Below are 12,168 nucleotides of genomic sequence, written 5' to 3'. Positions count from 1 at the left end.
CTGACTGCACTCCAAGAAAATTTTATTTCTCTTTTAGGTAAGAGGGAGTTTTAGGGTTAAATAACACACAGTACAGAAGCGACAGAACATGCAGATCCCGGCGACGACGAATAGGGAGCCACTTAAGCTTTAGTCTAAATTCAGATACATGATCATATTTGCGTAAGCCAAATATGAACCGAATAGCGAGATTTTGAAGACGCTCAAGTTTGTTCAGTTGGTCCTCGGTCAGGTTAAGATAGCTTGCATCCGCATAATCAAGAATAGAGAGAATAAGAGAATGTGCCAACATAACTTTGGTCGGAATTGGAAGAACAGAACGCAGGCGACGCAATGACCTAATAGTCGCAAACATCCTCCTACTCAATACGTTGACATGCACAGACCATAATAGTTGTTTATCAAGATGTAAGCCTAGATCTTTAACAGTGTCACAGTAGGGAATAGTGACACCGTCGTATACAACAGGAGGAAGATTCTGCCAATCAACTCTAACACCCAATCCCGGGCTGCCAATAATGATAGCCTGAGATTTTACAGGGTTAACCTTAAGTCCATACTGCCTGCTCCACTCAGAAATGTTTGATAAATCACTATTAACTGCAGAAACAGTAGGACCAAGATTTTCAAGGGTAGAGTGACTATATATTTCATCTGCATACATCTGATAGAGAGAAGAAATACGATGAGTAATTGAGTTAATGAAAATAGCAAAGAGTAGGGGAGACAACACGCCACCCTGAGGTACCCAGCCGCAACATCACACCAGGACGATGAGGACTCCTTAATCCGAATGCGCTGTTGACGAACATTGAGGTAACTCCGAAACCATTCTAACACCGATGGAGATATGTTAATCGAGCGCAGGAGACTCAACAGGATGTCATAATCTGTATGTATTAAAAGCACTTTACTTTAGTCCAGCAGTGGACTGTTATACGCTGATGAATTTGATACGTTTACCATCTCCTGATGATTTTTCTTATGTCAATTATATATCATGGAATTTCGCAAAGTTCTATCCAATATACGTGGATAACATAAGATCACTAACCTGCAACTGGGCTGCGGGCAAGTTGACGTCCGCGACCATCTCAGTGCACGGATGCTCCACTTGAAGCCGCGGGTTCAGCTCCAGGAAGTAGTAGGCGCCGGTCATCGGCTCGTACAGGTACTCCACCGTGCCTGCGCTCACGTAGCCCACCATCTTAGCCAAGCGGACCGCGGCCTGCGACCAAGCAGTAGATACAATTTAAAAGTGAAAACGAAATGAGAATGTAAAAGCTGTATTCTTCGAAAAATTGTAATGTAGTTTACATTATATTAGTCGCCCCCCATATCGGGGGAGTTTTGTTTGAAAAAAGCAAAGAAAGAAAGTAAGAAAGTAAGAAAGTAAGAAAGAAAGAAAGAAAGAAAGAAAGAAAGAAAGAAAGAAAGAAAGAAAGAATGAGAGAGAGAAAGAAAGAAAGGAAGAACAGACGGACAGCCGCACACGCACACGCACGCACATGAAACTTATAACACCCGGCGTGTTTGCGTCGGGGTTTAAAGATACAGTTTTATGAAAAACCTGTTACAGTAGGATAGCTTAATTAATAAGGTTAAAGAATACATTACTTCTTTAAAATACACCCCCCATGGGTGTAAGAAACATTGTCCTTGCGAGTCGATCAACTTTTATTTTTATATTTCCTTATAGGTGTATGTTTTATATCTTTTATCCTGGAATACTATAAATAATTCAGTGTCAGACTAGCGGTATACTTAGCTTACCTTCTCCATTTCAATGAACACATCAGGCTTAGAAATAGCTGCGGGTGCTTCTTCGATGATCTTCTGGTGACGACGCTGGATGGAGCAGTCGCGACCGAACAGCGATATTGCGTTACCTACGAAAGCAAAACATTTAGAATACTCTTCAGAGACAAAAACACAGACTGGCAAAAAAATAATTAAGCTTTCGTTTAAAGAAATCAACTAATAACAACAATGATATATAAAATAACTAGCGAACCCCGCGTTGCTGTGCTTTTCTCGTATTGCGTTCAATTATTAGGTAAACCAAAATAGTTTACAATAAAATAATATCACAATTATAATTTGAGATAAAATCGATTCAGTAGTTTCGGAGTTCATCCCGGACAAACATCGTGATACTGGAATTATATATAATAGATAAAAAATAATAAAAATCATCATCACAATAACTGTAGTCCACTGATCTACAATTGGTAGGTAGTTTTTTATTATTATTATTTTTTATCCTTTTTTTTATTGCACTACATGTCAGCCCTTCACTGTAAGCTCACCTGGTGGTAAGTGATGATACAGTGTAAGACGGTTGCGGGCTAACGTGTTGGTAAGTGATGATACAGTGTAAGACGGTTGCGGGCTAACGTGTTGGTAAGTGATGATACAGTGTAAGATGGTTGCGGGCTAACCTGTTTGGGAGTATGGTAGTCATATCCCTAATCGGTTTCTACCGGAACACTGAATCGCTTAGCGGCACGTCTTTGTCAGTAGGGTGGTAACTAACCACGGCCAAAGCCTCCCACCAGACCAGACCAGAGAAAATTCGGAAAATATAAATTCCCAAATTGCGCCTGCCGGGAACCGAACCCGGGACCTCCTACTTAAATTCACAGCGCTCACCAGGGAGGTCGTCATTGTGTTTCTCTTTGTATTTTGTTTTTGTGTGTGCAATAAAAAAAATAATAATAATACATAGGTCTTTTGGAGGGAGTTTTAAAATAAACGATCCTAATAATAATCTCTATTCAGTACAAACAAACAAACAAAAACAAACTTTCCTCTTTATAACATTAATGTATATAACTTACCGTACTGATCGGCCAAAAGTTGCACCTCCAAATGCCTGGCCGACCTGGCCAACCTCATCACAAATATTGGCGAGCCTGGTACTTCAGCTTGGACCTGTTAATCAAAGCAAGTCTTAACATTGCAAAGTTACGGAGCGGCCACAGCGATCAAATCAGACGCCAAACTCTTTAGATTATGAGCTACGACTAGCTAAGTCTAGGTCGACTTTAATTTTAAATTTCCTTAATTTTAACCACATTCAATGGGTCACCGAATTACTTCTTCTTTGTCGTAACACTCTTGCCAGAGTGATCGTGGTCATCACGGTGGGACATTATTTGTGGCAGTTGTTACTCGCCTCACGATCATTCGCCACTTCTCCCTGTTTCCAGATAGTCTGGAACACTCATGCAAGGGACCTCCCACTGAAGATTTGATTTGATCGGTCCATCGCATGGGTGACCTACCGGGTGCTCTAGTGCCTTCTACCTTGCCCTGTCACCGAATTACGAAATATAAAAATATTTCATTTGCCATACAAACTAATTCAATACATTCTTAAAGTGTTTACGTATAACAACCCTTTTGAAGATTTAAATAAAATATCTAGATAAAAGACCGACACGCGCATAGTACCTACGCTATGCAACGCGTACCTAATAAAGCTGTCACTAGATTTTAATTTTGCATCTAATGTAGGGCTGCATCTGATTTTTTTTAGTAAAAACTATGCCAGTGATTTATTGAAAAACTGTTATTGTTTTGGTTCTAAAGATTTGTCTCAGAGACAGTATATAATGTACCTCTAAAACATCTGAAGTAATCTTCACTTCACTATACGTTTATTTTGATAAAATAAAGATATTATTATTATTATTATTATAATTTACATATTATATAAAACCTATGATATTAATTACAGATATAAAAGACAGTGATGCAACTTCTTTCAACATATTTAAACAAACGACTTGGCGTGGCTTTAGCCACACACTATTTGACATATTCAATCACGTAAACATTGCTAATCGCAAATGACCGTCCCGGGGACCAACTCCCGTTCCGCTTTACTTAAAATGCTTTTAATTCCCTATAGCAACTGGCATGTGTGGCTTAAAAGCAGCACTACACATTAGTCGATAGCGCTGGGCAAGCAACGTTGACCCAAAACAGTAAATGGATGGGTCGCTGGAAGATCGGTTTACATTTGACACGGAGTTGTGGTTTGAAATCGTCAAAAACTTTAGCCCGTTCTCCCGAAAGAACAAGCTAAATTTCGGGTTAAAAAGTACCCTATGTCCTACTCCGTAGTATGAACTCAAAATGTGCAAACGTAGTGCTTTCAGCATGATACGCGGCCAAGACACAGGCAGACAGACAGACAAAAATAAAAAAAATACAGTTTTTCCATGAGTATCGATTATAGAGCCCTCAAAAACTTTTTTTTTAAATATATTCTATCTATTTATCTTTTAATGTACAGAATTTGACTCGTTTCAGTCCCAATATATGTATATATTTCTAAGTGGATGAAAAATACGAACCTGTCGAAACATGTTGCTGAAGTCATCGGGGTTTTCCACTTTCCGAATGCCTTTACCGCCGCCGCCCTCGGACGCTTTTATCATGACGGGAAACCCTGAGGAAACAAAAATATAATTTACTACTAGCAGGCTACTAAACGTTAATAATGATACCAGAAATGTCTGTGCTTGTGTAATTGCCTCTTTGGTCCGGTGCTTGGCATGTTTGACTACAGATACAGGGTCCGATTCCCAGGTACTGTAAACAATTGTATGGAAACTATCGCCGGGGTACTTTATATTCAGCAACGAGATTCGATTAACACCTTCTTGATATTATAACTTAAGATGATTGCGTACGAAGATAGCATAATTACTAGCAGGTAAAACTATTGTAAAGTTATTTGAACTGTTATAATTATGTTTTTTGTTTTTATTTTTTCTTCTTTTGCTCTCGTTTTAATATGTATATTAATCTGCTATGTATTTAATAAGTGTAATTGGTGTTAACCGTACTATAGTCGTAAAAATGTAATAGGCCCGTTTTGACATTTGTGCAAGACCATAGAATGTAACTTGGAACGAAACTGAAAGAAACAATAAAATAAAAATCAATTACATACAGTGTTTTAAAAAATACGTAAATTTTTTTGGGACGTTAAATAATATGAAAGAATATATCGCGAGTATTCTTTTTGCGCTTACTTTATAGTAGCATGCAATTTATAATTCTTGCGAAACGTTCCGAAAACAGTTACGTTCTCAGTCTTTTTTTTTTATACTAGAGCTGTAACCATTTTTTTACTGAATATCGAAATTAAATATTGTGTAGTTATCTTTACTGCAAAGAATGAGCTTGGTTCTCAAAATGGGTTCTAAATAAAGAGTAAGAGTGAGTTGATGTATCTGACCAAGCGGCACATGACTGAAGCGTCTCCGCGCGCACTGCGCAGTTTTTCGTTCCTCATCTTGTAAAGTTGACTGTGCGCTCGTTTAAGTTTGATATATACTGTTTACTATTACGTTAACTATGGCTCTTCTATTTTGGACATTAATTTAAACATAGTGATTTGACTCGATTTTTGTGTTTGTTGTTATATAGTACTAACTCTGTTTCAACATGTTGAAAAGTGGACGTATAATCAACGCCACAAGCCAGTCACGCGTATCGGTTGTGAAGTTAAAGGAATACTTTGAACGAACGAACACTTTACAATACATAATAATATCAATCAAGTACTGATACAAACTTGAATTGATTTATCGTGAGTATCGAGTCCCGAGTCTTATGGTTCCATAACTAGTTACGTCGCGATGACAAATGTCAAAACAGGCCTATTACATTTTTACGACTATAATTGAATAAAAACAAAAATAAATAAATATAAAAAAATAATAATAATCTTTATTTCAGGCATAGTCCATAGTTATATATTGAAAAATTACAATATTAGAGAAAAAGAAAAGAAATAATTTGCAATATGCAATATCAATTTAAAATTGAAAATTAAATCATTTCGAAGCCTTTTAAACAGCCTAATTATTATTATTTTAATTCGATGTTCAATTTTACGCCCACTGTGCGTCGCCACGCCAGCAGCCAGTCTTAACCGTCGCCTCGGGTGTTTCATATGAAGAAAACATCTCACCTATCTTGTGCGCCGCCTGCAGTCCTTGTTCTGGAGTGGTGACACAACCCCTCGCGAACAACTCCGACGATATCTTGATCTTCTTACTGTTGTATTCCGCTTTCAATTCTGAAATACAACATACTAGCGGTACAATTGGTTACTTTAATGAAGGCAATTTATTCATTGGTTAGCTATCGTTAATTTCATGAATTTCAGTGGTACAACTTGAGGTATCTTCGCGCCGTCTGAGTCTCTCAACAAGACCAAAGATAATCCAAGGTCAAGGTGTCTCAACATGGTAAATATGATGTGGTTTGTCGGCCGACTGGCGCAGTGGGCAGCGACCCTGCTTTCTGATTCTAAGGCCGTCGGTTCGATTCCCACAACTCGAAAATGTTTGTGTGGTGAACATGAATGTTTTAGTGTCTGGGTGTTTATCTAAATGTCATAAGTAGTTATGTATATTATTCATAGAAAATTCCATCAGTCATCTTAGTACCCATAACAAAAGCTACGCTTAATTTGGTTCAAGATGGCAATGTGTGTATTTCGTAGTCTATATATTTATTTATGTTATTTATATGTATTTCTTGTAAACTATATTAACTAAAGTATCACAGACACTTATGATTTATGAAGGGTTCATACGAGATGCATTATTTTCTTAGACGAGTTTAATTTGCTATTGTATAATTTGTTTTTGTGTAATTTATAATTTCTTCAATCTTTCCACACCAAACAGATCTTCGGCAATGTTCCTTTAATGTGTATGAAGTTTTTTGAATTCGAGTAGCTTTAACGTTAAGTTTACGTATGTAGTTACTTCCATCATCCCTCTACCATTTTATTAATTAAATATTTGACTTTGATTTCGAAATGTAACGAGTGACACACCAAGCTATTATTATCAAATTTGGACTATTCAACTACTTAAAAAAAGTTACTGTAACAAAAGCTACAATATTAATTTTATCTCACCACTGCCACTCCAGGGCAAGGTGGGTATATCAGCGGTCTGCGCCACTATGGAGGAAGCGATCTTGTCTCCGAGGGCCCACATGGCTTTTTCTGGCGGTCCTATAAACACTACGCCAGCTCTATGCAACAGTTCCGGCAATTTTGGGTTTTCGGACGCGTGGCCCCATCCCGCCCAAACCGCCTGGGAACAAATAAATTATTATAGCTCAAGTTTATTTGAAGAAATATACGTCATTATATGGTAATTTTTTTTTCCTCTTAATGGGTAAATACACATTTATAAACATACCCATGTTATGTCAAATGTCTACTATTTATTGGTAAAAAAATGTTTCTTAAATAAAATAAAATTAATAATACGTAGTAAATGTTGTTATACCAATAATGTCGATATATGTAGTGTTCCATATTGCACCTTGTTACCTTCTTGTGCAAGTTTTTTCAAGCCGTTTTTTTTAAATTATAGATGCCAAAGTTGTACGTCAAAAACGCAAACGATGAAACGATATCGACGAAACTTGGATCATCTAGGGATGGACATAGGATATATAATATTTATTTAAACATATAGGATTTATATATAATAAGCTGCTGATAAATATATAATTAACTGAGGCATTACAAAAAATAGCTTTTGTTAAGTATGACTTGATTTCATTTAATAGTTGCTGCCAGTTTATAACACGAGTACTACAAAAGAGAACTTCGGCGCATCGACCAAGAGCGTGACCGAATATTCGGTAGTAGGCAAAATGGCATTTCGGCATATCTCATCCAAAAATCCTCACCTGCACTTGCGTCCTCACAGCGATGTCCACGATCAGCTCCACGTTCGCGTAGTTGTTGTTGTTGGAGCCGCCCGGCACGGGTACGTAGTGGTCCGCCATCTTTATGTACTCCGCGTTCGCTTTCAGATCCTCCGGAGTGACCTGCGAGTGGGAATACGGTAATGTGCAACAATTCGAATTCGAAATTCTTTTATTTCAAGCAGGCATAATTTAAGCACTTTTGAAACGTCAAGTCTGTCTGTTCGTAGTGACTCTACCACCGGTTCGGAACACAGATTCTACCAAGAAGAAGCCGGCGAAGAAGAAGAAATGATATTGTATTTGATTTGAGATTGTATATTATATTATATAGTTATGTATTGATATATTGTCTAAACATAAAATAACTTTTGTGCCTGTGACATCAGACCGACTGGAGAAAATGAGAATAGGCCTTGTTAAGGACCTTCCTTTTTTATCATCTACAATTGAAAGAAAGAAAAGAAAGAAGAAAGAAACATTTATTTTTTACATTGCGCCACACATTACAATATTCACAACACCACATATGTTATGTGTGGCACAACCTAGAAAAAAGGTGCCAGCTCAGCATTGTGCTGCATGCGCCAGTGGGAGCATACAGCGCTGATTTTCAGTTGGCACCTTGTACCAGGTAACACCACGGAAATACGTAGCCATCTACTGACCACATTTTAAGCTTAGTTTAAAAAAAAAAACTAACTAAATAAATCCACAACAATAATAATAATAAACTAAAGTAACATATATTTATATAAACTTGAAAATAAAAACGTACATATATCATAAACTTATTAAGATACACAGTGTAATATAATAGTGATAAAATTATTAAGTGGTAAAGTAAAGTATAGTAAAGTATACAGACTGTCTCTAGAGAAAAGATGACTCCGCCACATGTTCTTGGAATTCCACCTGTTTGGCCAATAAATATTGTTTAATTTGGTTCTTAAATCCAAACTTACTTTTAAAGTTCTTGATTGGCGGAGGAATATTATTCCAACACTTCGTGGCGGAGTACGTGAACGAGCCCCTAAACGCAGCAGTACGATGAAGTGGGATGCGAAGCTGGTTTCGACTACTTCGAAGCTTCCTTTCATCGTCACTAACCCAATTCAGTTTATTTATTAAATACAAAGGCTTACCTTGCTTTATTACGCCATAGAGAAGACCTGCAAGATGCAACTTCCTTCTAGAACTCATTTTTAACAAGTGATGATTGTTTAAGAAAGGAGTTACATGGGTTCTAGGAGGTATGTCGAAACAAAACCTCGCACATGCATTCTGCACTCTCTGGATGAGACGCTTCGTACGGCACAGCAATCGAGGACCGAACACAACATCCGCGTAGTTTAGTTTAGACAGCACCAAAGCCTCTACTAGCTGTAAGCGCACTTCTACTGAAAGATACTGACGGACCTTGTAGAGTATCTTTAGTCTGTAGAAACAATTGCGAACTACTTCTGCTAAGTGTTCCTCGAACCTCAAATCTGCATCCATGAGCAATCCCAAATTTCGAGCTTTGCAGACTCTCTCTATGGCGCAGCCCTCAATATCTATACTAACACCGGAACGAAGCTTATATAGTTGCTTTGCAGAACCGAATAGTATATACTTCGACTTTGACGGATTAAGTACAAGAGAATTACGGTCTGCCCAAGCCCCTATTCGGCCCAAGTCTGCATTAACAAAACGAACAGCGTCATCGAGGTTTTCTGCCTTGAAATGGTAGTAGAGTTGCAAATCATCTGCATACATATGATATTTACAGTGTAAGATCTGCTTAGCAACATCAGCAGAATACAATATAAAAAGAAGAGGACCAAGGACTGAGCCCTGTGGCACGCCTCTATTGACTGGCACCGGCGCCGAACGATGCACCTTACCATCCTCGAGTACAATTTCCACAATTTGTGCTCTTTTGCTAAGATAACTCTCAAACCACTTGACAGTATCAACAGTAAAGCCATAATGCGATAACTTTGATAATAAAAGTGCTGTATTGATACTGTCAAATGCCCGAGAGAAGTCAAGAAGCACCAACAGTGTGCACATACCCAAATCCTGTGGTCTAAGAATGTTGTCAGTCACATCCAACAGTGCCGTAACAGTACCACGACCAGCCCTAAAACCTGATTGATAATCCGGCAAAATTTTTTGCTTCTCAATATAAGCCGACACCTGAGAACACACAACTTTTTCTAATACCTTCGATAAGCAAGGCAAAATACTTATAGGACGAAGATCCTTTGGCGTGAGAGGGTTAGAAATTTTCGGGAGTGGACGAATTAGTGCAACTTTCCAGTCATTCGGAAAAACAGAAGTAGTTATAGACGCGTTAACAATGGATCGAATGCTATCTAAACTTTGAGGAAGTGACATAAAAATCATATCTAATGTTATTTTATCTATACCCTCAGCATTAGAATGTAACCGCTTAAGTATTTCAAAGATTACGGTATCAGAGACTGTGTTAAGAGAAAAAGTGTCCTCATATAGTTTATTGAACTCATAAAAAGTTAATTGAGAGAAAGAGACGTGATTCGATCCTGGGACATTAAGAAAATGTGCATTAATAGCATCTGCATTAGTGAAATGTGCCGGCAATTGGTTCGGATTATTAGGCAAGACTGTCCTTTTTAAATTTTGCCATAGGACCTTTGGATATTTAAGCTTACTGTTAATGTTTTGTTTAAAAAAAGAACATTTCTCATTATTATTATTATTATTATTATTTAACTCTTTATTTGTACACCACAATGAAGTTAGGAAAATAAAAAAAAACAAAAGAAATACAAAGACAGAAGTAGAATACAAAAGGCGGCCTTATCGCTAAGTAGCGATCTCTGCCAGGCAACCTTTGGATTAGGACAAGATGAGAGAGAGCGGACAGGTGGTGTAAAATTATTATAAACGTACATTCAAATAGCTAAATACAAATACATAAACAAAATTGCACAAATAAGAAAAATATAATAAATAAATATAAAATAATAAACTAATATATACTCAATCATACACATATATGAACATATAGATAATAAAAATAAACATAATCAAGGTATAATAAATGTCGTCATTATAGTGCAAGATAATATGCTTTCACCGCGTTTTTAAATGTTTCAAGCGATTTTGCCTCACGTATATTTAGTGGGAGCGCATTCCACAACTCAATAGCTTGCACTGTAAACGAGAGTTTATAGAACTTCGTCTTGTGAAAAGGCATGTGAAGTGTCAGCATACGACATGATCTTAAATCAGCAGGCAATCCTACAAAATCAAATTTTTCCTTCAAGTACGAAGGTGTTTTAGGATTAAATAACACACAGTACAGAAGTGAAAGGACATGCATATCTCGGCGACGGCGAATAGGGAGCCACTTGAGCTTTTGTCGAAATTCAGATACGTGGTCATACTTGCGTAGGCCAAATATGAACCGAATAGCAAGATTTTGGAGACGCTCAAGTTTGTTAAGCTGGTCCTCAGTCAAATTAAGATAGCTTGCGTCCGCATAGTCAAGAATAGATAGAAGGAGGGAATGTGCCAACATAACTTTAGTCGGGATTGGGAGAATAGATCTTAGGCGTCGCAGCGAGCCCATGGTGGCAAACATACGTCTACTCATTTCTTTTATATGTGTGGACCAAGACAAATCCTGATCTAAATATAAGCCAAGGTCTTTAACGGTAGCACAAAAAGGTATACCTACACCGTTATATAGAATAGGCCATAAGTTACGTCCATCAACTTTGGAAATCATTCCAGGGCTGCCAATGATGATTGATTTAGACTTCACAGGATTAACTTTTAGACCATATTGCTTGCTCCACTCATAAATAACCCCAAGATCCAAATTTATAGCAGAGACAGCAGAACCAAGATTTTCAATGCTTGAGTGGCGATAAATTTGGATATCATCTGCATACATGTGGTAGAGAGAAGATATATTTTGAGTAATGGAATTGATGAATATAGCAAAGAGTAAGGGAGATAACACGCCACCCTGAGGTACCCCGGCCGTAACATCACACCAAGAAGACATAGACTCATCCAAGCGAATGCGTTGTCGACGACCATAGAGGTAACTCCGAAACCAGTCTATCACAGATGGAGATATGTTAATAGAGCACATCAGACTAAGCAAAATGTCATAGTCAACAGTATTGAAAGCGTTGCTAAAGTCAAGCAGAGTCAAAACTGTAACCTGCTTATTATCCATCGCCAGCCGAATGTCATCGGTCACTTTAACTAATGCTGTAACCGTACTATGACCAAGACGAAATCCCGATTGCAAAGGATTGAGAAGGGAATGTTTATTAAGAAATAGATTCAGTTGCTGGAAAACTAGTTTTTCAAGAACTTTTGACAAAAAGGGTAGAATAGATATAGGTCTAAAATCCGAAAAAGATT

At 37.6% G+C, this 12,168-nt stretch overlaps 1 protein-coding gene across 7 annotated transcripts in view; it reads right to left on the bottom strand.

Moving 5' to 3' along the window:
- The window catches only part of LOC120627795 (acetyl-CoA carboxylase), a 93,335-nt gene that overhangs the window by 39,867 nt on the left and 41,300 nt on the right, over positions 1-12,168 (bottom strand). For all 7 annotated transcript variants that reach the window (XM_039895825.1, XM_039895826.1, XM_039895829.1 and 4 more), the window contains 7 exons: positions 7,741-7,881; positions 6,953-7,133; positions 5,993-6,100; positions 4,365-4,459; positions 2,841-2,934; positions 1,774-1,889; positions 1,055-1,228 (listed from right to left, as the gene is read on the bottom strand). In XM_039895825.1, the coding sequence (XP_039751759.1) occupies positions 1,055-1,228; positions 1,774-1,889; positions 2,841-2,934; positions 4,365-4,459; positions 5,993-6,100; positions 6,953-7,133; positions 7,741-7,881 (909 nt within the window). The remainder of the gene's footprint in view (positions 1-1,054; positions 1,229-1,773; positions 1,890-2,840; positions 2,935-4,364; positions 4,460-5,992; positions 6,101-6,952; positions 7,134-7,740; positions 7,882-12,168) is intronic.

Source organism: Pararge aegeria, chromosome 12, assembly GCF_905163445.1.
Source record: "Pararge aegeria chromosome 12, ilParAegt1.1, whole genome shotgun sequence".
NCBI lineage: Eukaryota > Metazoa > Arthropoda > Insecta > Lepidoptera > Nymphalidae > Pararge > Pararge aegeria.
This window is presented reverse-complemented; position numbering and strand designations above follow the sequence as displayed.